Source organism: Nerophis ophidion, linkage group LG03, assembly GCF_033978795.1.
Source record: "Nerophis ophidion isolate RoL-2023_Sa linkage group LG03, RoL_Noph_v1.0, whole genome shotgun sequence".
Taxonomy (NCBI): domain Eukaryota; kingdom Metazoa; phylum Chordata; class Actinopteri; order Syngnathiformes; family Syngnathidae; genus Nerophis; species Nerophis ophidion.
This window is the reverse complement of record NC_084613.1, coordinates 42,221,753-42,249,623: the sequence shown is the minus strand read 5'-3', so window position 1 is coordinate 42,249,623 and position 27,871 is coordinate 42,221,753. Positions and strand designations below refer to the sequence as shown.

Sequence of the window (27,871 nt, the reverse complement as noted above, 5' to 3'; positions counted from 1 at the left end):
ATATATATATATATATATATATATATATATATATAGGATTGGATTGGTTCTTACCCCAGCAGGTACAAGACATTTAAAAAAAGTTGAGAGTGTGTTGAATTAGGTCCTAGTAAATTTTTCATTGGAGCAACATGCTTTTTGACGACATTGAATCAATGTCAGGTTCTGATGTTGATTTGACCATTGGATTGTGGTCATTTTCCAACCAATATTTTACAAGGCATATGCAATAGTTGCTGCCACCTAGCTAGATGTTTGTGTATTGTTCAAGCATTTATAAAGACCCTAATACTGGATGTATCACCGGCACGCATAACCCACCTGACACATCATCACTGCCCCAGGAAGGCCTGCTCCAGAGGGGCGCTCATCAACCTGGTGGGTCTGCACTAATGAAATACATGCGGTTGTTCCATTGTGGCTCATTCGTACGTGACTGCCGTTGACCAATGTAGGATGGCGAGGTCATTAGAATAAACACGATGAAAGGAATTTCCTTTTCAATATAATCGGATTACCTCAGATCTGTTCTTGATCAAGCTGCAAATAGGAAAAGTAATAAAGTTTTTTATTGCCTTAAAAACAAGTTGCTCCAACGCGAACGCATTGTTTAAATTTCAATACAAGGCTCCTGGGTTTGCCAGTCAGAGACAGTCATGATGCTGACACCCACACAAGGAACTCAAGTGCATGAAAACTCTTGAAGGATGTTCATTCAGTTGTTAAATTTTGTGGAAAAAGGCAGATAACAGACAAATGGTATCTTTTTTGGTTTAAGTAACACAAAAAAAAAAAAAATCAAGATTATAAATGGTAGTCCACTGAAATTTTGTAATTTCCCAACCAATATTTTATAACAAATGCAATGTTGAAACAACATGATTTTTGACAATGTTCATTCAATATTGGGTTGTTACACTGATTTGACCGTTGAAATGTGGTCATTTCCCAACCAACAACGTGGATCGAACGTTAGATATCAATGTAGTCTAAATTTACAAATACAACTATTTAGCAATGTTTCAAACTCAGTTTTAAAGGACATGTACATATAATCAACGTTGCATCAATGTCTTCTGCCTGCTGCCACTCAAGAGAAACAGCAGAAGATGACATTTAAGACAGGCGGCCGCTATTTTCATCTCGATTTTTCCGCCAGTACATGTACACATGTTAAATCTAGCATGTGGGATTGGGTAATAGCAATGATTATTTTTTTCTTTGCTTTTTGTAAACAGGGATGATGGTCTAATAATTTTGGACGGATTGATAAAAAATAAAATACGCACTTGGAGAAAATATATCAAAGAACACTTTTTAAAAATTTTTTGAATTCAAACAGTGATCCGGAACAATTCCTGAAAGTGTTGTTAAAATCCATCCATATCTTTTTGAGTTATGTTGCTAACTTAATGGTAAATGCTTTAGGACCCTGTCTGTTAGAGTTTAGGGATTACTAACAAAAACGACAGACCACAGCGAATACAGAGAATATTGCGCAAATACAGAAAACAATACAGAAGTGTTTGTGTCTATGAATATTCATGTCACGCCCCAGTCACATGATGTTTAATTACTATAACATTTTTGTGTGTGTTTTTTTTTTGTCCTCCTTCTGCCATCTTGTCAGTGGGTGCAGTGTTTCATGGCAAATTCCTCATACAGTAGGTGGGCACAATCAGGCAATCAGGCAATCAGGAGAGAGATCAGACCAGTGACACAGGAGGAAGAGCAAGTGGCCTGAAACGAGAGGAGGATTAGAATTTTCAAAATAAAACAAAAAGTTTGCCAGACAACCCCAAAACAAGACTTCCCTCACCACGGGAAAATACCAACAAAAGAGGAAAAGCCACCACAACGGGAGCGTAAGACAAGAACTAAAACACTACACACAGGAAAACACCAAAAATCTCAAAATAAGTCACCACGTGATGTGACAGGCTTCACTGTGGCAGAGGGGTTAGTACTCCTGCATCACAATACGAAGGTCCTGAGTAGTCAGAGTTCAAGCCCGGGCTCGGGATCTTTCTGTGTGGAGTTTGCATGTCCTCCCCGTGACTGCGTGGGTTCCCTCCGGGTACTCCGGCTTCCTCCCACTTCCAAAGACATGCACTTGGGGATAAGTTGATTGGCAACACTAAATTGGCCCTGGTGTGTGAATGTGAGTGTGAATGTTGTCTGTCTATCTGTGTTGGCCCTGCGATGAGGAGGCAACTTGTCCAGGGTGTACGCCGCCTTCTGCCCGATTGTAGCTGAGATAGGCACCAGCGCCCCCCGCGACTCCAAAGGGAATAAGCGGGAGGAAATGGATGGATGGATGATGTGACAGGTCGTGACAGTACACCTACTTTGAGACAAGAGCTATAGTGATGCATGGTTGGTTATGGTCATACTTGCCAACACTCCCGGACTTTCCGGGAGACTCCCGAAATTCAGCGCATCGCCCGAAAACCTCCCGGAATAAGTTTTCTCCCGGAAATCTCCCGAAATTCAAGCCCCCTCCAGCTCCATGCAGACTTGAGTGGTGAAAGCCTGTTTTCACGTCCGCTTTCCTGTTATATAAACAGCTTGCCTGCCCAATCACGTTACAACATCTATGGATTTTTAATAAAAAACTGCACACACAAGGAGACGAAGCAGAAGAACGAGGTCCATGGCAACGCCGTCTGTAATAGAATGATTCTATGTTGTCTGTCGCCATCTCCTGGTGAATGTTGGCTATAGCATTATGGGGTTGCATTTTCATTGGCCAACGATTTACGTGGTCTTGTGCACTTGACGGCAAGTGACTCTCGCCAGTACGCAAATGGCAGAAAGAAGGTTACTCAAATAGTGAAAGGTAAGTGTTGTTGTTTTTTTTAATATATATAACCAGCAAGCACAGTGCAGTTAGAACGACTGTGTTTTTATTACTGTGTATTTGATAGGTGCCGTCTGAAATTCAACTAATTTATTTATTTATTTATACATATAAAAAAATACATAAATATGGCTAGAATTCAATGAAGGTCAAGTATTTCATACATGTATATATGTCTATATGTATATATATATATATATATATATATATATATATATATATGACATACTCGAGTTGGTGAAGGGCTTCACGGTGACAGAGGGGTTTATACATATAAATAAATACATAAATATAGCTAGAATTCAATGAAAGTCAAGTATTTCATACATGTATATATGTCTATATGTCTATATATATATATATATATATATATATGTATATATATATGTATTTCATACATGTATATATGTCTATATGTATATATATATATATATATGACATACTCGAGTTGGTGAAGGGCTTCATGGTGACAGAGGGGTTAGTGCGTCTGCCTCACAATACAAAGTTCCTGCAGTCCTGGGTTCAAATCCAGGCTCGGGATCTTTCTGTGTGGAGTTTGCATGTCCTCCCCGTGACTGCGTGGGTTCCCTCCGGGTACTCCGGCTTCCTCCCACTCCCAAAGACATGCACCTGGGGATTGGTTGATTGGCAACACTAAATTGGCCCTAGTGTCTGTCTATCTGTGTTGGCCCTGCGATGAGGTGGCGACTTGTCCAGGGTGTACCCTGCCTCCGCCCGATTGTAGCTGAGATGGGCGCCAGCGCCCCCCGCGACCCTAAAAGGGAATAAGCGGTAGAAAATGGATGGATGGATGGAGTTGGTGAATTATACTGGTCCCCTCTTAACCACGCCCCCGCCTAAACCGCGCCCCCAACCACGCATCCTCTCCACCCCCGACCGTGCCCCCACCCCCCACCCCCCACCTCCCGAAATCAGAGGTCTCAAGGTTGGCAAGTATGGTTATGGTTGAAATTCATATCCAGCAATTGCGAGAACAACTTTTTACTGTTGATATCAGCTACTGAGTTTGCCTCAGAATTTTTCAAATGAAAACAATGGGCCTTGACTCAGAAAGTGTTGAAATATTCTGACCTACAGGACAAGGTAGCAGAAGTGCCAATAACCACTGCTAGGGGCAGCAATGCGCCAAGCACATCTTAGTCCTGCACAAAACAGAAAGAAGAAGAAAAACGACAAAGAAGACGTCTTGTACTTCCTGGATGAAATGATTTAAAGTTGTTTAGAATGTGCTCGTCGCCGTCTTCTTGTAGTCATGAAAGTCATCAGTTTGATGTAATTGTATGTCGCTCCTCTTTTTACAGCTCGTCCGTTTTTGCACGAAGTGATGCAATATGGCGCTAACCCGAGCAGTAGTCATTCGGTGTTTTCTCGCGAGGTTAAGGACACAAGCCCGGTGTCAAAGCCGAAGAATTGTTCATCTGACTGACACAGCAGGCAGCTGTCGGCCCAGCGCAGTAGTTGTACTCAACCACCAAGGAACTGGGGAAAACGAACCACTAGGCCGGAAAGCTTCTTATTGGGACAAGAAAGGAGGCGACCATGACCACCACAGCCACTCATTACTCCTTCAGGCGGTGTCCGTTGGTATGGGACTCTGTGGCGCTGTGCTTGTGGACACTAAAGAGGACAGACTGGCAAAGCACACAAAATTACATGATGTACTTGAACGCATTCTGCCGTCAGCAGAGTGCGCGTCCCCGTTTAAACCGGACAGTCCTCGGTATAAATACAACTTTATAGCAGATGTCGTCGAAAAGTCCACTCCTGCGGTGGTCTACGTCGAAATCATGGGCAGGTGAGTGGACAGTGGTAGAGTGGCCGTGCGCAACCCGAGGGTCCCTGGTTCAATCCCCACCTAGTACCAACCTCGTCACGTCCGTTGTGTCCTGAGCAAGACATTTCACCCTTGCTCCTGATGGGTGCTGGTTAGCTCCTTGCATGGCAGCTCCCTCCATCCGTGTGTGACTGTGTGTGTGCATGGGTAAATGTGGAAATCGTGTCAAAGCGCTTTGAGTACCTTGTAGGTAGAAAAGCGCTATACAAGTACAACCCATTTATCCATCCCATCCATTTTCTACTGCTCATTCGTTTTTGGGGGCGCTGGCGCCTATTTATTTTTCTGGAGAACATGAGAAATTGCAAGTAAAATATAGCTGTTTTTAACCACATATATCAATTTTCTACCGCCTGTCCCTCTGGGGGTGCTGGAGCCTATCTCAGCTGCATTCAGGCGGAAGGCGGGTCACACCCTGGACAAGTCGGTACCTCATCACAGGGCTAACACAAATCGACAGACAATATTGACACACTGCATGTCTTTGGAGGTGTACATATATATATATATATATATATATATATATATATATATATATATATATATATATATATATATATAATGTATGTATATATATATGTATATATATATATATAATGTATGTATGTGTATATATTAGGGGTGTGGGGAAAAATCGATTCGAATATGTATTGATTTTTTTTTTTAATCCAACAAACTACTACACAGCAATACCATAACAATGCAATCCAATTCCAAAACCAAACCTGACCCACTAACACTCAGAACTGCAATAAACAGAGCAATTGAGAGGAGACAAACACGACACAGAACAAACCAAAAGTAATGAAACAAAAATTAATATTATCAACAACAGTATCAATATTAATTATAATTTCAGCATAGCAGTGATTAAAAATCCCTCACTGACATTCTCATTAGACATTTATAAAAATAATAAAAAAGAACAATAGTGTCACGGTGGCTTACACTTGCATCGCATCTCATAAGCTTGACAACACACTGTGTCCAATGTTTTTTTCAAAGATAAAATAAGTCATATTTTTGGTTCGTTTAATAGTTAAAACTAATTTACATTATTGCAGTCAGTTGATAAAACATTGTCTTTTACAATTATAAAAGCCTTTAAAAAAAAAAAAAATCTAATACTCTGCTAGCATGTCAGCAGACTGGGGTGGATCCTGATGAAATCCTATGTATTGAATGAATACAGAATCGTTTTGAATCGGAAAAATATCGTTTTTGAATCGAGAATCGAATCAAATCAAAAAAATCGATATATTATCGAATCGTGACCCCAAGAATCGATATTGAATCGAATCGTGGGACACCCAAAGATTCACAGCCCTAGTGTGTATATATATATATATATATACACACACAAAAACCCCGTTTCCATATGAGTTGGGAAATTGTGTTAGATGTAAATATAAACGGAATACAATGATTTTCAAATAACTTTCAACCCATATTCAGTTGAATATGCTACAAGGACAACATATTTGATGTTCAAACTGATAAACATTTTTTTTTGCAAATAATCATTAACTTAAGAATTTGATGCCAGCAACACGTGACAAAGAAGTTGGGAAAGGTGGCAATAAATACTGATTAAGTTGAGGTATGCTCATCAAACACTTGTCTACCTACTTTAGTAGGTAGACATATTCACGTTGCACTTTACTGTTGTGTTTTCTTTTCCTTTTGTCTACACATGGGAGAGTGAGAAACAAAATTTCGATTCTTTTGTATGTCTTTACATGTAAAGAAATTGACAAATGAGGCTAATTGGGAACAGTTGGGTGCCATTATTGGGTATAAAAGCAGCTTCCATGAAATGCTAAGTAATTCACAAACAAGGATGGGGTGAGGGTCACCACTTTGTAAGCAAATTGTCGAACAGTTTTAGAACAACATTTCTCAACGAGCTATTGCAAGGAATTTAAAGATTTTACCATCTACGGTCCATAAAATCATCAAAAAGTTCACAGAATCTGGAGAAATCACTGCACATAAGCGATGATATTACAGACTTATCTCTCAGGTGGTACTGCATCCAAAACCAAAATCGGTGTGTAAAGGATATAACCACATGGGCTCAGGAACACTTAATAAAACCACTGTCAGTAACTACAGTTGGTTGCTACATGTGTAAGTGCAAGTGTAAACTCTACTATGCAAAGCCAAACCCATTTATCAAAAATATCCTGAAACGCCGCTGGCTTGGCTGGGCCCAAGCTCACCTAAGATTGACTGATGCAAAGTGGAAAGGTGTTCTGTGGTCTGACGACTCCACATTTCAAATTATATTTGGAAACAGAGGACGTGGTGTCCTCCAGAACAAAGAGGTAAATAACCATTCAGATTGTTATGGGCGCAAAGTTCAAAAGCCAGCATCTATGATGGTATGTGGGCGTATTAATGCCCAAGGCATTGGTAACTTACACATCTGTGAAGGCACCTTTAATGCTGAAAGGTCCATACAGGTTTTGGAGCAACATATGTTGTCATCCAAGCAACGTTATCATGGACGCCCCTGCTTATTTCAGCAAGACAAGTGTTACAACAGCGTGGCTTCGTAAAAAAAGAGTGCAAGTATTTTCCTGGCCCGCCTGCAGTCTAGACCTGTCTCCCATCGAAAATGTGTGTCGCATTATGAAGCGTAAAATAAGACAGCGGAGACCCCGGACTGTTGAACGACTGAAGCTCTACATAAAACAAGAATGTGAAAGAATTCCACTTTCAAAGCTTCAATAATTAGATTCCTCAGTTCCCAAACGCTTATTGAGTGTTGTTAAAAGAAAAGGTGATGTAACACAGTGGTGAACATGTCCTTTCCCAACTACTTTGGCACGTGCTGCAGCCATGAAATTCTAAGTTAATTATTATTTGCAAAAAAAAAAATAAAGTTCATGAGTTTGAACTTCAAATATCTTGTCTTTGTAGTGCATTCAGCTGAATATGGGTTGAATAGGATTTGCAAATCATTGTATTCCGTTTATATTTACTTCTAACACAATTTCCCAACTCATGGAAACGGGGTTTATATATATATATATATATATATATATATATATATATATATATATATATATATACACATTGCACAACAAGCGGTAGAAAATGGATGGATGGAATACAGCAAAGCATTATTATTACCAGTGATGAGTTTGTTTTCCAATTTATTTATCCTGGAAAATCCGATTGAGATTGAAAATCTCTTTTTCATGGGAGTCCCACTCCAAACAGTGGGAGCAAAGTGGGTGAAGTGTCTTGCCCAAGGACACAACAGCAGTGACTAGGATGGCGAAAGCTGGAGTCATACCAGTAACCCTGAAATTTTACTTCAAGATCACCTAAATTTGGAAGTTTAATTACCCTAATAATGATGATTATCATTATTTTAGAAGAGCAGCTTCCGCCTAAATGTAGCTGAGATAGGCTCTAGCATCGCTCGCGACCCCGAAAGGGACAAGTGGTTGAAAATGGATGGATGGAGGTGTATTTTGACACATAATTAATTGTAAGCCGCCTGTTAGCTGGGGAACTAAAAATAGAGTGTCAGAAGCCTGAAGGATCCGCTTTATAGGGCATTCATTGGCAATGGTGATCACAAATCATCAGATACCGCACATCGCTAACAGCAAGTGTAACACAGGCTAACCCGCGTGGTTCAGTCCCTGCTTTCTGTTCCGCATGAGACAAGCGTACTACAGCTACTGAGCTATCAACACAATAGCCAGCACTTCTCTAGAGATTGTCAAGGATTGACCAACATCCACCTGACCAAGCCACTCATGCTGGTCTCTGTTACACTCACCCCCCTAAACCTCACTCTCATTCGGTACCCGCATTATTCAGTCCCAACTTTTTGTTCTGCAAGGGACTGGAACCTGGGACGTTCGGCATGAGAGACAAGCGTGTCAGCTACCAAGCTAAAAGCCCCGGGCTGTCAACCGTACTGCTCTTGAGGTTGTCAGGGAGTGAGGTCTACCAAGGTACACATGTCCATGCCACATTGACTGGCCTCAAATCAGAGGTATCATGGCATCATCCACTATGGTGTGGCAAACTTTAGGCTTGCCTCATTGCTAAAGCTCTGTGCCCCAAGCAGGCTACAGCTCTCCATCCCCACCGTTTACGGAATGAGGATAACAACGTAGTTTTTGCCCCCGTGCCACCACCATTCTACTGCGCATGGTGGATGTATCTGTGGCTATGCGCACCTTGGCAGCTAAGACTTAAGCTACCCGAGCCAAGTTGACGCTTATTTTTAGCAATATTGCCATGGCTTGAATCCTGTTCAAACAACCGCAGCAGCTGAGTAGTGCAACCAACATTTGACCAACAGCTGCTGAATGTCTAATGCAGACACTGCCATTTTGTGGAGCAGGGCTACACTTTTTAGTGGATGGGGGACTTCTTAATAAAATGTATATGCTGACTAACATCAATCCCTCAAGTCAAAAACATAACAATAGTACTTAAATGGGCTGTTTTCCACTTGCTCAATGTTATTTTTTTCAAATCTTTACCATTAGTGGTTTACCAGATCATACATTTTTGAAATGTTTTTATCTTTTTAACAATTACTAACTATCCATCCATCCACTTTATCCCGCTTGTCCATTTTTGGGGTTGCACAGGGTGCTGGAGCCTATCTCAGCTGCTTTCGGGCGGAAGGCGGGGTACATTCTGGACAAGTCGCCACCTCATCGCAGGGCCAAAACAGATAGATGGACAACATTCACACTCATATTCACACACTAGGTCCAATTTAATGTTTCCAATCAACCTATCACCAGGTGCATGTTTTTGGGGGTGGGAGGAAGCCGGAATATATTTGATATAATTGGTCATCGGTCCAAGGAATCAGTCTGGTGTTCAGGTTTGCCACTCTCAGATGTTTCCCACACAGGAACTTGCACATACACAAAAGCAGTCATGTTGTTACAATAGAATATACATTCCATGATAGCTAACGTTAGTAGCTAAACTTTGCCCAATCACTACCATTAGCAAAGCTAATTTGTGTGTGTTGAATAAATAATGAGCCAACAAGGTCCCTGAGGGATGGGGAGATTAAGGATGAAGTGTCTGTTGTCATGCCGACGACAGTGCAGCATGAGTGTAAAATGGCAGCATATGTTTGTGATGCAGCTCATTTGGTAAAATACAAAACAAGTCAGTTCGTTAAAAAAAAATGCTTGTGTAAATAAAGATCGCAGTTACCTCAGGGGGTAACAGCCACATTTATTATTGTCAATATTCTTTAACCCAGTGCTAATCAGTGACCCTGGTGGTAATTCCTCCGCCTGGAGGTTGTGTAGTCATTGCCGTTGGTTAGTTATTAAGCAACATAACATGGGCGTGTTTCAAATGAAACTTTTTGGAAATTTCCGAAATGGGATAAGGAAAAATGTATCAGTTTTTGGGCTTGATCCATATCAATGCTTACCTTACGTTTATGCTTGCGTGCGTGTGTGTGTACTCTAGCGGTCCAACAAAAAAAAAAACAGTGGATGAATGCCAAGAGTCTTCACTGTGTTTCTTCCATTTCGCTACAGATAGCTCAAAACATTCAAGGCAGATTTTCATCTAACTTTTTGGAAATGGGCTAAGGAATAAGTGAATACATTTTGGGGCTGATCCGAATCACCGTCTAAATGGTAAATGTATAGCGCTTTTCTTTCTTTTTTTTTAAGGATCTCAAAGCGCTTTGACACTATTTCTTAGGGGTGTAACTTTACACAAAAATTTCGGTTCGGTACGTACTTCGGTATAGAGGTCACGGTTCGTTTAATTTTCGGTACAGAAAGAACACAACAAAATATAAATGTTTTGGTTAATTTTGTAAACAATGGCTTAATCCTTTTAACATTGGGAGCAGTATAATAATTTTGCCCACGTTAATCAACATTAAACTGCCTCAAATTGTTTTTCAGATTAAATAAAACGGCAAAAATGTTGTTCTACATATAAAATGTGCAACATTAAACAGTTGCAAGTCAAGTCATCATACTTAATTTATCACAGCATTTGGGAAGCTTTTGGTTGATTTTTATTATGTAATTGTTATATTTTTATCAACATGTGATAGCAGGGACCCTGCCATTCAAAGCTTTTCTGTCCGTAAAACACACACACACACCGCAAAATTAGCTAACGTTACTCTAAAAGTTAATTAGCCTTCACCTCAAGCCAGAACTGCGAGCGAGCTAAGCTGCAGTTTAAGTTTCTAGAAAGTCAACGGGCTCAGAGTGATGTTAGTAGGAGTTGACTGGGAGGTGTTTATTACAGTTGTGATCAAAATGATTCAACCCCCACACAATTTTGGTGTTTTAGCAAGTTGGACATTTAATCGGTATTTTTTTTTATAGTCATATCAAATAAAGATGTGTCAAATAGACAAATGCAACTTAAATTGTAACACTGTATTTTACAAAATACCAAAAAACGACATTTGTCTTAATATCTCATTGACAAAATGATTCAACCCCCTAGTTACATGCATCTTTAGTACTTAGTAGAACACCCTTTGGCAGTAATTACATCCTTCAAACGTGATACATAACCGGACACAAGCTTCTTGCAACGATCTACAGGTATTTTAGCCCATTCCTCTTGGGCAAAGGCCTCCAGTTCACTCATATTCTTGGGCTTGTGTGCTGCAACAGCCTTCTTCAAGTCCCACCACAGGTTTTCTAAAGGATTTAGGTCTGGCGACTGTGAAAGCCACTTCAGAGTCATGACCTCATGGTAAACTACCGACCGGTATCTCACCTTCCCTTTATTTCAAAAATCCTTGAAAAAATTGTTGCGGAGCAGTTAAATGAACACTTAGCGTCTAACAATCTATGTGAAACCTTTCAATTCGGTTTCAGAGCAAATCACTCCACGGAGACAGCCCTCGCAAAAATGACTAATGATCTATTGCTAACGATGGATTCTGATGCGTCATCTATGTTGCTGCTCCTCGATCTTAGCGCTGCTTTCGATACCGTCGATCATAATATTTTATTAGAACGTATCAAAACACGAATTGGTATGTCAGACTTAGCTCTGTCTTGGTTTAACTCTTATCTTACTGATAGGATGCAGTGTGTCTCCCATAACAATGTGACCTCGGACTACGTTAAGGTAACGTGTGGAGTTCCCCAGGGTTCGGTCCTTGGCCCTGCACTCTTCAGCATCTACATGCTGCCGCTAGGTGACATCATACGCAAATACGGTGTTAGCTTTCACTGTTATGCTGATGACACCCAACTCTACATGCCCCTAAAGCTGACCAACACGCCGGATTGTAGTCAGCTGGAGGCGTGTCTTAATGAAATTAAACAATGGATGTCCGCTAACTTTTTGCAACTCAACGCCAAAAAAACGGAAATGCTGATTATCGGTCCTGCTAGACACCGAACTCTATTTAATAATACAACTCTAACATTTGACAACCAAACAATTAAACAGGGCGACACGGTAAAGAATCTGGGTATTATCTTCGACCCAACTCTCTCCTTTGAGGCACACATTAAAAGCGTTACTAAAACGGCCTTCTTTCATCTCCGTAATATCGCTAAAATTCGCTCCATTCTGTCCACTAAAGACGCTGAGATCATTATCCATGCGTTTGTTACGTCTCGCCTCAACTACTGTAACGTATTATTTTCGGGTCTCCCCATGTCTAGCATTAAAAGATTACAGTTGGTACAAAATGCGGCTGCTAGACTTTTGACAAGAACAAGAAAGTTTGATCACATTACGCCTGTACTGGCTCACCTGCACTGGCTTCCTGTGCACTTAAGATGTGACTTTAAGGTTTTACTACTTACGTATAAAATACTACACGGTCTAGCTCCATCCTATCTTGCCGATTGTATTGTACCATATGTCCCGGCAAGAAATCTGCGTTCAAAGGACTCTGGCTTGTTAGTGATTCCCAAAGCCCAAAAAAAGTCTGCGGGCTATAGAGCGTTTTCCGTTCGGGCTCCAGTACTCTGGAATGCCCTCCCGGTAACAGTTCGAGATGCCACCTCAGTAGAAGCATTTAAGTCTCACCTTAAAACTCATTTGTATACTCTAGCCTTTAAATAGACTCCCTTTTTAGACCAGTTGATCTGCTGTTTCTTTTCTTTTTCTTCTATGTCCCACTCTCCCTTGTGGAGGGGGTCCGGTCCGATCCGGTGGCCATGTACTGCTCGCCTGTGTATCGGCTGGGGACATCTCTGCGCTGCTGATCCGCCTCCGCTTGGGATGGTTTCCTGCTGGCTCCGCTGTGAACGGGACTCTCGCTGCTGTGTTTGATCCGCTTTGGACTGGACTCTCGCGACTGTGTTGGATCCATTATGGATTGAACTTTCACAGTATCATGTTAGACCCGCTCGACATCCATTGCTTTCCTCCTCTCTAAGGATCTCATAGTCATTATTGTCACCGACGTCCCACTGGGTCATTATTGTCACCAATGTCCCACTGGGTGTGAGTTTTCCTTGTCCTTATGTGGGCCTACCGAGGATGTCGTGGTGGTTTGTGCAGCCCTTTGAGACACTAGTGATTTAGGGCTATATAAGTAAACATTGATTGATTGAGAGTCTTCCAGCCCTTCTTCTGCAACCACTCTGATGTTGATTTGGAGGTATGCTTGAGATCGTTGTCCTGTTGGAAGGTCCAACGTCTCCCAAGCCTCAGCTTCGTCACTGACTTCATGACATTTGCAGCTAATATATCCTGGTAGGAAATAGAATTCATAATGCCTTGAACGCGCTGGAGATTCCAGTTTTGTCTCATCACTCCATAGAATAGTTTCCCAAAACCTTTGGGGTTTGTCCAGATGATTTTTGGCATACTGGAGTCTATTTTCTTGTGCCTGGTAGTCAGAAGTGGGGTACGCCTGGGAGTTCTGGCATGGAGGCCTTCATCTCGTAGTGCGCGCCTTATTGTCTGGGACGAAACCTGCGTTCCCTCCTCTGCAATGTCCTGTTGTAGTTCCTCAGCTGTTACCCGGGGGTTTTTCACCACTGTACACTTCAAATACCGGACAGCAGTTGCACACAGCATCCTTTTTCTACCACGCCCAGGTAGTGTTTCCACTGTGCCTTTACACTTAAACTTGCGAATTATGCTCCCAACTGTGTCTCTTGGAATGTGTAATGTCTTTACTATTCTCTTATATCCATATCCTTTCTTATGAAGAGAAATGACCTCCTCTCTTGACTTCTTTGACCACTCCCTGGACTTCACCATGTTGCAAATACACCATTGACCATCTACAACAGGGGTCACCAACCTTTTTGAAACTAAGAGCTACTTCTTGGGTACTGATTAATGCGAAGAGCTACCAGTTTGATACACACTTAAATAAATTGACAGAAATAGCCAAATATCTCAATTTACCTTTAATAAAAAAAAAAAATATATATATATATATATATATATGTATATGTATAAAAAAAGTATATATACATATATATATATATATATATGTATATATATATATATATATGTATATATATATATATATATGTATATATGTATAAAAAAAAGGGTATTTCTGTCTGTCATTCCGTCGTACTTTTTTTTCCTTTTACGGAGGTTTTTTTGTAGAGATTAAATGATGACAAAAACACCTAATTGAATGGTTTAAAAGAGGAGAAAACACGAAAAAAATGAAAATTAAAATTTGAAACATAGTTTATCTTCAATTTCGACTCTTTAAAATTCAAAATTCAACCGAAAAAAATTAAGGGAAAAACTAGCTAATTCCAATCTTTTTGAAAAATTAAAAAAAAGTATATATGGAACATCATTAGTAATTTTTCCTGATTCAGATTAATTTTATAATTTTGATTACATGTTTATATAGGTTCAAATCCGATCTGCATGTTATACTATATAACAAATTGGACCAAGCTATTGTTCGAACAAAGACAAATCATTATTTCTTCTAGATTTTCCAGGACAAAAATCTTAAAATAAATTCAAAAGATTTTGAAATAAGATTTAAATTTGATTCTACAGATGTTCTAGATTTGCCAGAATAATTTTTTTGAATTTTAATCATAATAAGTTTGAAGAAATATTTCACAAATATTCTTTGTCGAAAAAACAGAAGCTAAAATTAAGAATTAAATTAAAATGTATTTATTATTTTTTACAATTAAAAAAAAAATACTTGAACATTGATTTAAATTGTCAGGAAAGAAAAGGAAGGAATTTAAAAGGTAAAAAGGTATATGTGTTTAAAAATCCTAAAATCAATTTTAAGGTGGTATTTTTTCTCTAAAATTGTCTTTCTGAAAGTTATAAGAAGCAAAGTAAAAAAATACATGAATTTATTTAAACACGTGAAGTCTTTATAAATATTTTCTTGGATTTTCAAATTCTATTTGAGTTTTGTCTCTCTTAGAATTATAAATGTCGAGCAAAGCGAGACCAGCTTGCTAGTAAAAAATACAATTTTAAAAATAGAGGCAACTCACTGGTAAGTGCTGCTATTTGAGCTAGTTTTAGAACAGGCCAGCGGGCTACTCATCTGGTCTTTACGGGCTACCTGGTGCCCACGGGCACCGCGTTGGTGACCCCGGATCTACAAGAAGCTGAGCGTCAGTCTTTTTCACATCTACACATGTACAGGTGTTTTCAACACCTGATTTAAAAGACCTTATTCAAATTCTGTTCTTAAGAGTTATGATCTTCTGTTCTTAAGAGTTATGATCTTCAAGGGGTTGAATATTTTTGTCAATGAGATATTAAGAAAAATGTCCTTTTTTGGTATTTTGTAAAATACAGTGTTACAATTTAAGTTGCATTTGTCTATTTGACACATCTTTATTTGATATGACTATAAACAAAATAGGGAATAAATGTCCAACTTGCTAAAACACCAAAATTGTGTGGGGGTTGAATAATTTTGATCACAACTGTAGAATATGACCAACTACCTACCAGAAGACTTTTGTTTTGCTTTATTGAAGGGACAGTAAAGCAAGCCCAAATAAGCAACCGACACGTTCAAAAACAAGGCCAAAACACCACAACCGGCCACTCACAAACGTTGCAAGCAGCTTTTGATTAAAGCAGGCCCAAAGTTGTAATAATAATCAGATATGCCAACACTGCTGATGCTGCTAGCAGCCACAAACTCTAGTGATAACTCAACTCCCAGCGACAGTTGCTGGAAATAACTTAAGTCATGTGGAGAGAGAGACCTACCAGGGCTTCTAAGCTAAACTTGCCATTCAATATACTTTTTTGTGTCTATTTCTGCTTTTGTTCCTGTGACTCAACTTTAGTTGGAACACCGCTGTTTTACCACCCCTACGGTATGAATTGAGGGTCATGTTTGGGAACTCTCGCAAGTCGTTATTTTCGCAATAACTGTGACAGCACTAGCATCATGTCCCGCCCTCTACCAGCTTTTAGTATGATGTGACGTAAACACACAGTAGTTTTGTGTGTTAGTTAATGATAATGATGTGTTTAGCTAACTAACGCTAGTTCATTTCATCATAACATGTCGCCTGCAAATTGTTAGTTGCTTATGATAGTTGAAAATTATAGACTACATATCAAAATATAAATGTGCTCTTAAACCACTAATGGTAACATAAGTTGCAAACAGACCCTTTAATTGAAAACAGACATTAATTAGACCATTTACAGTATGTAATGTTTATTTTTTATGACATTTCCCATTTTTCCTTTTACAGACATCCATTTTCAGGGAGGGAGATGGCCGTGTCCAATGGTTCCGGTTTCATTATCAGCAGTGATGGACTCATAGTGACCAATGCTCACGTGGTGGCCAACAAGAGAGGGGTCCGCGTCAAGTTGACCAATGGAGAAACGTACAACGCCATCGTGCAGGATGTGGACCAAGTGGCGGACATCGCAACCATTAAAATCTCTGCAAAGGTGAAGGACAGTTCATTGACAGTTCATTCTACCGGCCTCTTAGGTGCCATGTTTATTATTTTCTCATTTTGATTGTTTTATTGAAATTTGCCATTCTTAGGTGCACAATACTGGTGTTTTTAATATGTCCCTCCACAAGGTGGTGTGCTTGATGTTGAAATAAGGCTTCATCCTCACTTTTCTCTCTGAACCGCAGAATCCTTTACCCACACTCGCACTCGGCCGGTCGTCTGATGTCCGTCAAGGAGAGTTTGTGGTGGCCATGGGAAGCCCGTTTGCTTTACGGAACACCATTACATCAGGGATCATCAGCTCAGTGCAGAGGGGCAGTAAGGAGCTGGGCCTGTCCAATCCCAACATGGAGTACATACAGACGGATGCAGCCATTGACGTGAGTGCATTGCCATGTTTGTCAATTTAGTACAGTTGTCTTAATGGCGCTTTCTTTGCCAGTTTGGGAATTCCGGAGGGCCACTCATCAACCTGGTGGGTCTGCGCTAATGATTAACGAGCGATCATTCCATTGTGGCTCATCTCGTACGCGGCTGTCGTTGATCTATGTAGGATGGCGAGGTCATCGGAATAAACACCATGAAAGTCACTGCAGGGATCTCCTTCGCAATCCCATCCGATCGCCTCAGATCTTTTCTTGATCAAGCTGCAAACAGAAAAAGTATCAAAGTTCTTTATTGCCTCCAATACAAGTTTGGGGAAAAAAAGACACTCCAACGCTGACACATTGTTGTAATTTCAATAGAAGGCTCCTGGTTTGGCCAGTCTGAGACAAGGCGGCGCTACATTGGCGTCATGATGCTAACGCTCACACCAAGGTAAGGATTTCAAGTGCATGGAAAAGTTTTAAGTGTCACCTCAACCATCATTTTTTGTTCAGCATAATTTCAGAGCTTAAGTTGAGGGATCCGTCTTTCCCAGATGTAACCCATGGAATTTTGATCCACAGAGTCATCATTGGCTCCCCTGCAAACAGGTATATAATTCAATTTTAAAGAGCCTCAATTCAAAATGCTGCACACATATTAGAATATTTTTAGCGCCGTCAAAAATAAAGAGTCAACTCGTGTGATAAATCACAAAAAAATTATCGTATTAATTGGTTATATATGCAGATTAATCACTCAATTTATTTTTACTGTACGTGCTCTTTTACAGTACCTTGGTTTCTTTCCGAGTTGTTGTACGGTCAGTCAGTGATCAGGTTAATGCATATGTCAGTGCAAAGATGAGGGAAAAGACTCGGACTGGTGTGTTCATTGGCAAATTTCCCTTAAAACTCCATGACTGAACTTTAAATAAAATGTAACCAAGTTTTGAGCTAATAAATGACATGCAAAAAAGTGAAACATGTTTAAAAATGTCCCTTAAAGGGGAACATTATCACCAGACCTATCTAAGCGTCAATATATACCTTGATGTTGCAGAAAAAAGACCATATATTTTTTTAACCGATTTCCGAACTCTAAATGGGTGAATTTTGGCAAATTAAACACCTTTCTATTATTCGCTCTCAGAGCGATGACGTCACAACGTGACGTCACCTAGGTAGTCAGTCCGCCATTTTCTCAAACACATTACAAACATCGAGTCTAATCAGCTCTGTTATTTTCCGTTTTTTCGACTGTTTTCCGTACCTTGGAGACATCATGCCTCGTCGGTGTGTTGTCGGAGGGTGTAATAACACGATCAGGGACGGATTCAAGTTGTCTTACGTGGAGTGTGCTTCGATTAGCACGGAATGCTAATCGATGCTAGCATGCTATTTAGGCTAGCTGTATGTACATTTTAAGCTATATTTACATCCAGCGTTTCCCTCCACCCACATTTAATGCCAAACAAATACTTACCAATCGACGGATTTAAGTTGCTCCAGTGTCACAAGATGCGAAAGTCCCGATTGTTTGGTCTGCACATTTTACCAGCGATGCTAAAGCAGACATGGCAAAGAGATGTACGGATATCCTGCGACACTCAATCGAAGGCAATTGCCGAATAGCGTCAATACTCCAACCATCCGTTTCAATACATGCGTAATCTGTTGAATCGCTTAAGCCGCTGAAATCTGAGTCTGAATCCGAGCTAATGTCGCTATATCTTGCTGTGCTATCCACCATGTTGGCATCACTAAATGACGTCACAGGAAAATGGACGATGGATTTAAAGAAAGCGAAAATCAGGCACTTTAAAGCCTTTTTTCGGGATATTCCATGATGGGTAAAATTTTGAAAAAAACTTACATAAATAAAATAAGCCACTGGGAAATTATTTTTATTGGGTTTAACCCCTCTGAAATTGTGATAATGTTCCCCTTTACCTCTTAAGGCCCTATTTATGTTTTTTTTATTTTTTTTATTTCTCTTTGCTATTTGGGCTTATCGGACCCTTATTAGAATAAAAACTAAAAATCATCTTTTGATATGATGTACTTAGTCCATAAGTACCGGTACTCAAACGTGTACTTCGTGTAGTGACATGCTAATTTGTGTTTTTACACTTTTTTCCCCCAAATTCCATTGTATGTTATACTCTTCTGACACCACCAGATGGTAGTATAAGTGTCCATATGTTGGCATAAGACCCCAATTCAGTACTGTACAGTTTTGGAAATATGAGCTAAAATGTGCTGTCCACGCATTTGGCCACTAAGGCCTTTAGAAGTGTTAATGACATTCTGACAACAAAATTGCATTTGTGTCCAAATATTGGGGTCTTTTTTTGAATTTCATTTAAATTATACAAATATAACCTGTGGTTATTCATGATGGATCCCAATTCAAAAGTGTGATTAATCAGATACAAAAATGAATCATTTAACCACACCATTTTTCCAATTTGTGTCAGGGTACAACACACTTGTAGCTATCACTGGTCTGTGCAATATCCCACCCATGGCAAAAAGTATAGAAGTACCAGTCTTGGAGGATCTTTATTCAGTTTATTTTTTCAGAATAAAATTAGATTATATATAATATATCCTATAACAGGAATTTTGTTAAAGGGGAACTGCAGCGTTTTTTTTATTTTGCCTATCCTTCACAATGCTACAAGCATTCTAACTTGTAAAAATTGACTCGTTATCTGTATCTGTAGTATCTAAAGTATTAGCCCACATTTCACATTTTAAGTTAAAGAACCAATGATTGCCACACACACACACACACACACACACACACGCACACACTAGGTGTGATGGGAATTGTCCTCTGCATTTGACCCATCCCCTTGATCACCCCCTGGGAGTTGAGTGGGGCAGTGGTGCCGCGCCCGGGAATCATTTTTGGTGATTTAACCCCCAATTCCAACCCTTGATGCTGAGTGCCAAGCAGGGAGGTAATGGTTCCCATTGTTATAGTCTTTGGTATGACTCGGCCGGGGTTTGTACACAGCAAGCTCCACAGTGTATGTACTGTAGTTGTAATAAGCATGACGTGCTACATGTTTCACGGTTATTATTACAGTGACTCCCTCGATAGACAGTTGTCTGTTTGGTTCAGCTGGCCGGGTATGCTTCCAGTAGATTTTGGGTAAGCACTTCCATTTCTGTAGGCATAACTTGGCTCCAAGTTCCATTATTGTAGCATCAAAGTCACGCTGACGTCTGCTCCAAGTTTCAGCCTCTCTTTGTGCTGGCTTCTATAAGCAGTAGTTCATCCTCTGTATATCCAGCTTCAAAAAGATAAGGCTGTAAATCTACTTTTGTTTAAAAATATTTATCTTTGTTGTTTGTTACCACGTCTGCAAGGGCATTGCAAAGGGAACAGAAATAAATGCAGAGGAAAGAAGTTCTGGTAATGCTTAGAATGACCAAAATGCAGTAAATATTGTACATATTGTTACGAACATGTCTGTTACTTTATATGTATACTTGCAGTGTTTATATAAAACGATGGAGGCCTTTTGAAAGGTACAATGGTGATTCCCATTAACCGCATCTTGCAAGTGTTTATCATCTGTAAAATTCTGGGGGAAAAAAACGTGTTTTTGTCTTTCATAATGATTGTGAACAGTTGGCAAAATAAAAAAAAATAAAAAATGTGCATTTGCCCTTTGAAGAAACAATATCTTTTTCATCAATAGAAAACAAAATGATTTTCATGAAATACATTCCAAAAAATATTGCTTAATAAGCAGAAATGTTGAAATTCATGTATTTCGTTCTCAACATCGACGGCAACACATTTTCTGCATGCTTTGAATGTGAAACAGTAGTTCCATTTAGTTTAACAAAATTATCTATTTTTGGGGCTCTGCCATTTTAGGACAATTTAAGGAACATAGATGATCATTCTAAATGTGATTATCTTCTGGTAATTTTAACTTATTTACTGTTGCCAGTATAAAAATGGACAAGTAGCAGATTTCATAAAGGTTAAAGAGGGGCAAGCTTTAAAAGCTTTGAGGGTACAGTTCTGTATGTTCCTCACAATAATCAAAGCTGTTCTTGTTAGAGCTGGCCTGTTGCCAGGAGACGTTGTCCTGAGAATCAATGGTGTGATGGTCAACACCTCAGAGGAGATCTACACTGCCATCCGCAGCAGCGATAAGATCACCATGGTGGTGCAGAGAGGACAAGAGCAGCTTCAACTGCAAATGATTCCTGAGTTCACGGAGTGACTGCAACCAAAACACGTTCCTCTAATGTCTGCCTGACAGATTGCCATGGGACTAATTTGTGGAACGTGAGTCAAACCCGTTGGTCATCATGGCTGAAATTAAAGGTTTTCTAAAAGTTTAAGCAATGGTGGACTTTAAATGTTAGTCTAGTGTCAGTATTGGACAAAATGTTTTACTTTTTTTAAATACTAGGACAGGGCTTCACGGTGAAGAGGGGTTAGTGCATCTGCCTCACAATACGAAGGTCCTGAGTAGTCCTGGGTTCAATCCCGGGCTCGGGATCTTTTTGTGTGGAGTTTGCATGTTCTCCCCGTGACTGCGTGGGTTCCCTCAGGGTAGTCCGGCTTCCTCCCACCTCCAAAAACATGCACCTGGGGATAGGTTGATTGGTAACACTAAATTGGCCCTAATGTGTGAATATGAGTGTGAATGTTGTCTGTCTATCTGTGTTGGCCCTGCGATGAGATGGTGGCTTGTCCAGGGTGAACCACGCTTTCCGCCCGATTGTAGCTGAGATAGGCACCAGCGACCCCAAAGGGAATAAGAGGTAGAAAATGGATGGGTGGAAATACTAGGACAATTTTCTGCAATTCAAACAAAATGTTTTTCTGTGAAGTTAATGACGTGAAAGTTTTATAAGACAGCTGTTTAATGTTAGACAGCAACAAGAAGCATTGCATGATCAATTACACAGATACAATGTTTTGATGATCACATACATAAAATGTAGACCGGTCACAACCCCATTATGTTTGTTTATAGCGTGTCACATGTCATGTTTGATGGAAAACAGGCTGTATATGTGAATCAAAGCAAGCCAGATTTCGACAGAGTTGAAGGTATGACGCCATACATATGAATGACTTTCCCGGTTATCCATACAACACACGTACGGTAAAGAAATAAAGTGACATGTACTGGGACTGCTACACACTTACAGCAAATTAACAAAGCCAACATTCAAACCACTGTAGGTTTAACCAATAAGTTGCGGACTAAAGACATTTGTTTAGAGTACTACAACATACAAGTGTTGAAAAAAAAAATAAAACTGTTCAAATCCCATTAAAACTAGTTTAAAAAGGCTTAATATATAGTGCTGGTAATAGTTGTCTTTTTAAGAAAATATAAATTGTGCGACTGAAGCTTACAATACACTACTGGCAGTGGCGCCAGGTTCTTGGTGGCCTGCTGGAAAAGGGTCGTTTAAAGGCGCTGTATGCTAAGTGGCTTCAAGGAAGAGAGAGGAAAAAACTTTGTAATGCTGGAAGCCCTCCTAGTGACCCGGGTGCTGCTGTGGCACAGTGGAATGCTGTGGACTTCACAAGGTGTGCACAACCAGCAGCCAGACTCGCGTTGGACGTATTGAGATACTTAAATAAGAGAAAATTGGGCTGAGTGTTCTCAAGAGAAAAAGAAACTAGTGTCCAGTCAAGTCCAGCAGTGGGCAGGCTAAGCATGGAATTAGATGACATGGTCTAATGCACGCAGAAGCTCCTCCCCTTGTAGCAGATACTGACGGCCCTGTAAGGGGGCGTTGACCTCGCAGTCATAGCGAGTGAGTTGTGGGAGGCTGAAGAGGGAACTGGTGGCCTCTGAGGTGCGGCCTAGTAAGCAACTTGCCAAATCTACCACAAGAAGAGACCGTGTGTCATGGTGATTGTCAGCTAATCAATTGGAACAATCAACACTGGCCTCGTCAATTCACCTGAAGGTAGCAGAACTACAGTTTGGCCTGTGCCCAATCCATTGGCCTTCAGTTTTTTCCCTTGTTCAACTTGTTCCCGGGGCAAAGTTTCCTGGAAAAATATTAGAAATAGTTATTCTAGGAACAACAGTTTGACTCATTTGAGAGGTATGAAGGGTGACATTTTACCTTGCCAACCATCTCTCTTGTGTCGTCCAGTTTTCTTTTACGTTGTGTATTTTGGGCAGACAAGGTATGGAGTGACACCTTGTCTAATTGTGTTGGTCTGCAGCACAGACAAAACATGATGATTATGTTCAAGTTGAAGAAATGTGAAGAAACAGCAGTATAAAAAGTAGGGATGCACGCTACAGTTTTTTCAAGCTGATCACGATACTTTCTGCATCTCAAGACCAGTACTGATATTTATACATTTACATTTAACAGTTTGTGCAGACCTTTCTTTGCAGCTGATTTCGGGACAGCTTTAGCAGTGCAGTCGCAGGCTTTCAAAACTGCATCATAGCAATGTTGACGCAGCAGGTGGCTGACTAAGTTTGATGTGTTAAACCTCAATGTTTTTCCTCTTTGAGAAACAGGTGCAAAGAGCTCACACAATGTCTTCCTGTGAAACTGGAAAAGTCTCACACGATAGACGCCATGTTTGTTACAGTGAGTTCAGAGGAGTTTGTGGCGCTTGATTTTGATCATTCGAACCCACCGACAGCACAGTGCAGGTAATCTCGTCCCACATATTTTTTGTAGAATTTTGTATATGACAAAATTACTCGAATCTGTCCGGGATTTATCGTGCACCCCTACTGCAGAGGTAAATAGTTGCAAGTGTACCTCTTAGTGGGGATGATAGAAGCGGGCAGGGCAGCAAGTGGCTCGGCTGGTGCAGGAGAGATGGTACGACTTCCAGGTGCGCTGAAGGGTGAGTTCTGGACCTCATGATTGACAGGTGAGCTCTCAGGGGATTTGACAGGGCCACATGACAATGGCTCTTCTGGGCTCAAACTGCGCAGCTGGAAGTCATCATCCATGGGGATGTAGGGTGCCAACATCTCCAGGTCCAATTCCTCTGTCGTCTGGTAAGGCAAAAGACAATTCTATCCATGACATGCTTATTAACACAAAAAAACTAGTTTATTTTCCAATCAAATTATACATTTTGCCAATAACAATTTCCTAGCATCCTTACCTGTGTGGTAAATGGGGTCTTAGGTTGGGTATCAATGGCAAACAGCTTCTCCACTAAGTCTAGTTTAAAATCAGAAATGTCCGAGTCCATGGTTAAGCAAATGTCCAACGGAGGAGGAACCTAGAGCAAAAAAAAATCAATGCATTATTGAAGCATGTGTCTGCAAGCACAATTACATTGTATTCTACCATAAGAGGGAGTTTTTATAGTACAGCTCAATAAAACCTTTGTTTCTCATTCATTCATTTATATTTGGACTGCCACAGTAATATTTTTTTGTTTGTTTGATGTGATAAACTCGCCTTCCCTCAAACAATATATCTGAATGGCTTGTAGTGGCAACTCCAAACAGTAGATGGCATTGTTACTCTATAGTCAGCAGCACATTAGCTTGCTTAAAGGGGCAGTTTGCAACTTTTATGTGGCTGCCTAGAAGGCAGAGCTTTCCAAAACATAGTAAGCATTATACCGGCCGGCTTTGACCACAAACTACGACCCACATTACGCACAAGCTTTATTTATCAGCTAATGATAGTGATTTCGCATAGTTTTATCTACTAACATTAGCTATCATTTATTGTATATTCTATCATAACAACATGACTGCAAATTGTTATGCGCACGCAATCCCTGCATGTATACGCGTGTACAAGACAGCCACGAGTGACAAGCCTGAATGTCATATATATGTTCCATTAAACCACTAATGGTAACATAAGCAAGCTGGTGGTGTTAGTATTTTTTGGTCTGATTTTTTTCCCTTTCAGGAAGCTGCTTTTTAATTTGCAAATGACAGCAAGCAAATAATTTGACAAACAAACAGTCTTTAAATGAAACAGTCTTAGTCACCTAAGATCTGAAAAATAAGTCAACATACAACAACAACAATGTACTACAATTGTTTGTGCGTAACAACGGTAACGCGCAAACAAAAACGCAACTTCAAATGTAATTTATAAAGGGACCACAAGCCATGCTGTGTACTACAATGGCGACATAACAGATGTACAATGACGTGTGTTATCTTTAAAATCAGCGCGCAGTTACCTGGAGCCTGGGACAAAGGAATAGCCTGACAATATGGCTGAAAACAGTATCACGGTATAAGTGTTTTATATCGGTTGTTATAGATAATGATTGATATTTTTAAAGACCTATTGAAAAAAGGGACCTGGAGGAAAATATACTAAATGTAAACATTTCTATTACAAATGTACCCATCCTCTGATTGTATTCGCCTCAGCTATCAAGGCAGAAAGGAAAGAAAATGTCAACACAACCATGGAAAGCAATCCATGTAAACAATTGTAAAATCAGATTAAACACTTAACAATAACCTCTTTAAATTAGGGTGCAAAAATAAGGAATATGCTAGAAATTAGGGCTGAGTGATATATTGATATACGATATAAATCACGGGTTTGTCTCTGCGATATAGAAAATGACTATATTATAATATTCGAGTAGACGTTCTCACGCAGTTCTTTTTAGCTGCAGACATTACACTACAGGCTCTCCTCGCTCTTTCCTGTGCCTCCTTCTCACAGACAAGTAGGCGCACCTTCTTACATACGTCACATATGTACACGGCCTCGCCCAGTAGAGAGGTAGTTGCGTGGCTAACGTTAGCTGTGATGCTAGCGGGTTGTTGCGAGAGAAAGAGTGCGAATCTCGTAACAGATGAAGGAAGAATTAATTCCGAAGAAAAACAGCACGGGGTCCATCATCTGGCGGTGGTTCGGCTTCAAGCGGCAATATGTCGAATAGACAACTTTAATTTGTCATGTGTGGGGCACAAGCGTTGCCACAAAAAGTAGCATTACTGCTAATATGTAGCATCATTTGAAAAGTCACCTGCTAATAACTAATAAATACAGTTTTGGGAAATTGAATTAGCTGTGATTTCCTTCTCTGCATGAAAGTTTAAAAGTAGCATATATTAGTGCAGTATGAACAGAATGTTTTAATGTAGACACATAGAATCGTCATACTGCTGTGGTTATATGCATCAAGTGTTCATTCAAAGCTAAGGCAAAATATCGTAATATATATCGTATATCGCGATATGGCCTAAAAATATCACAGTATTAAAAAAGGCAATATCGCTCAGCCCTACTAGAAATGCTTAAAAAATTTTAACAAAATAGTACAAAGTGTGACAATGTAAACAAAGAAACCTAAGAATAATTATTTACTGCCGTTTTAGTGCCAGGAAGTTATGGCTGTTCCCAAGGGGGAGCACAGCTAAAATGGTCCACATTAGTCTGACTATGGTCAGTTTTTTTAAAAAATCCCCAAAACTGCCATATTGTCGAAGTGACTTTTGCGGTTTTAGTCACACTTCATTCACTCTGTGCAGCACTCCTTTTTAGTTCTCTTCTCACTTCATGAAAAGAATGAACCTCGAGACAACCAGATGACGCCACCAATCTTGATAGTTGATACTGTTGCCTGATTGGCTGTTTGCGTGTACCTCCCACTGATCAGTGTTGCTCGGTTAACAGAAAGTGAGAGCCTTTGTGCATTCAACCAACCAACCTTGCTTCGCAAATTCCTGTTTTTACCTACTGAGATGAAAAAAATCCATCCATCCATTTTCTACCGCTTATTCCCTTTGGGGTCGCTGGTGCCTATCTCAGCTACAATCGGGCGGAAGGCGGTGTACACCCTGGACAAGTCGCCACCTCATTGCAGGGCCAACACAGACAGACAACATTCACACTCACATTCACACATTAGGGACCATTTAGTGTTGCCAATCAACCTATCCCCAGGTGCATGTCTTTGGAAGTGGGAGGAAGCCGGAGTACCCGGAGGGAACCAACGCATAAATGTTTTTATTAAAATAGATTACATGTCTATCGCGATATATATATAATATTTTCATTTAATTTTTTAATTATTTTATCGACAAGCCCTAATCATGAAATATTTTTTTTTCACTAGTGCATGCTATAAAGCTCATAGCTGTATGGAATGAAACCAACACCAGCGAGACCCGCTTGCATCATTTTTAATTGTAATCTCTGATATTTAAAACATGGGTTTAAAAGATGTGTTTCCAATTATATTTCTTGAATTCTCACATAAATATAGCAAAAATAACAAGCTTTACCTGTGCTGCGCTGTTGTTGGTTACTGATGTGGACAAAGGTCTGGCATAGTTGTCACTTTTTCCATCTACAGTGGTGTTTTCCACAGTATGGGGCTCGCTGGGTGGCAGAGGGGAAAGAGGCAGGGCTAGTTTGTCACTAGTGGCAGGAAGCATCACGTCATTGTAGAGAGGCACGTCTTTCAGCAGATGGATGTCAGAGTCTGTGCCAGAGGATAGACTAGCGTTAAAAAGCTACAAAATAACATTGTGAAGTTAACGAATCGAAAGGAGCACAAACCGGGACAGCTAAAGTCCAGGGAGATGATGGTGTCTCCAGCTGCTGGGGCAAGCAGAGTGAGGGCTTCAGGCTCTTCTTTCAGCTGATCGTACAAACTCTTCACTGGCTTTGGCACAAGTGTTTGTGTAAACAGCTTGATAACATCCAGCTCAGCTGTCTTCTCTTCTTCCTCCCCTTCCTTTAGGACTGGAGACCTCTCTGCAGGGCAGCTCTCCTTGTCTTGTTCCTGCTTTACGGGCTTCATATCCTCTGTCTGCTCCAAAGACATGATCAGTTTTTCCTCTTGAATTCCACTGCAGAGAAAAGGTGCACTGTCACGAAAGGAGTTTGGAGTCCCGCAGTGCTTTTTGCTACA

At 40.2% G+C, this 27,871-nt stretch overlaps 2 protein-coding genes across 8 annotated transcripts in view; one reads left to right on the top strand and one right to left on the bottom strand.

Moving 5' to 3' along the window:
- The first annotated feature begins 2,780 nt into the window (after positions 1-2,780).
- Positions 2,781-21,354, top strand: LOC133549628 (serine protease HTRA2, mitochondrial-like). Of its 3 annotated transcripts, none has more exons than XM_061895250.1 (8): positions 2,781-2,839; positions 16,400-16,604; positions 16,801-16,995; positions 17,058-17,090; positions 17,169-17,277; positions 17,362-17,434; positions 17,497-17,592; positions 21,068-21,354. In XM_061895250.1, the coding sequence occupies exons 2-8, from the start codon at positions 16,422-16,424 to the stop codon at positions 21,231-21,233; spliced, it is 855 nt and encodes a 284-aa protein (XP_061751234.1). In that variant the 5' UTR covers positions 2,781-2,839; positions 16,400-16,421; the 3' UTR covers positions 21,234-21,354. The 3 variants fall into 3 exon arrangements, with proteins under 3 accessions (XP_061751234.1, XP_061751233.1, XP_061751232.1); XM_061895248.1 differs by lacking the exon at positions 2,781-2,839 and adding an exon at positions 4,023-4,676; XM_061895249.1 differs by lacking the exons at positions 2,781-2,839; positions 17,058-17,090 and adding an exon at positions 4,022-4,676.
- Positions 21,355-21,864: 510 nt separating this feature from the next.
- hif1aa (hypoxia inducible factor 1 subunit alpha a) overlaps positions 21,865-27,871 on the bottom strand; it is a 33,932-nt gene continuing 27,925 nt past the window's right edge. For all 5 annotated transcript variants that reach the window (XM_061895233.1, XM_061895235.1, XM_061895237.1 and 2 more), the window contains exons 9-15: positions 27,517-27,809; positions 27,240-27,439; positions 24,125-24,244; positions 23,770-24,011; positions 23,110-23,206; positions 22,942-23,032; positions 21,865-22,861 (exon numbers count right to left, since the gene is read on the bottom strand). In XM_061895233.1, coding sequence (XP_061751217.1) covers positions 22,698-22,861; positions 22,942-23,032; positions 23,110-23,206; positions 23,770-24,011; positions 24,125-24,244; positions 27,240-27,439; positions 27,517-27,809 — 1,207 coding nt within the window. In that variant the 3' untranslated portion in view covers positions 21,865-22,697. The remainder of the gene's footprint in view (positions 22,862-22,941; positions 23,033-23,109; positions 23,207-23,769; positions 24,012-24,124; positions 24,245-27,239; positions 27,440-27,516; positions 27,810-27,871) is intronic.

Excerpts from the sequence above, each read along its gene's own strand:
- LOC133549628 (XM_061895248.1), top strand. The coding sequence starts at position 4,213 with ATGGCGCTAACCCGAGCAGTAGTCATTCGGTGTTTTCTCGCGAGGTTA. Across the intron at positions 4,677-16,399 it reads TACGTCGAAATCATGGGCAG|ACATCCATTTTCAGGGAGGG; the intron begins GTGAGTGGACAG and ends TTCCTTTTACAG. Across the intron at positions 17,278-17,361 it reads TCAAGCTGCAAACAGAAAAA|AAGGCTCCTGGTTTGGCCAG; the intron begins GTATCAAAGTTC and ends TAATTTCAATAG.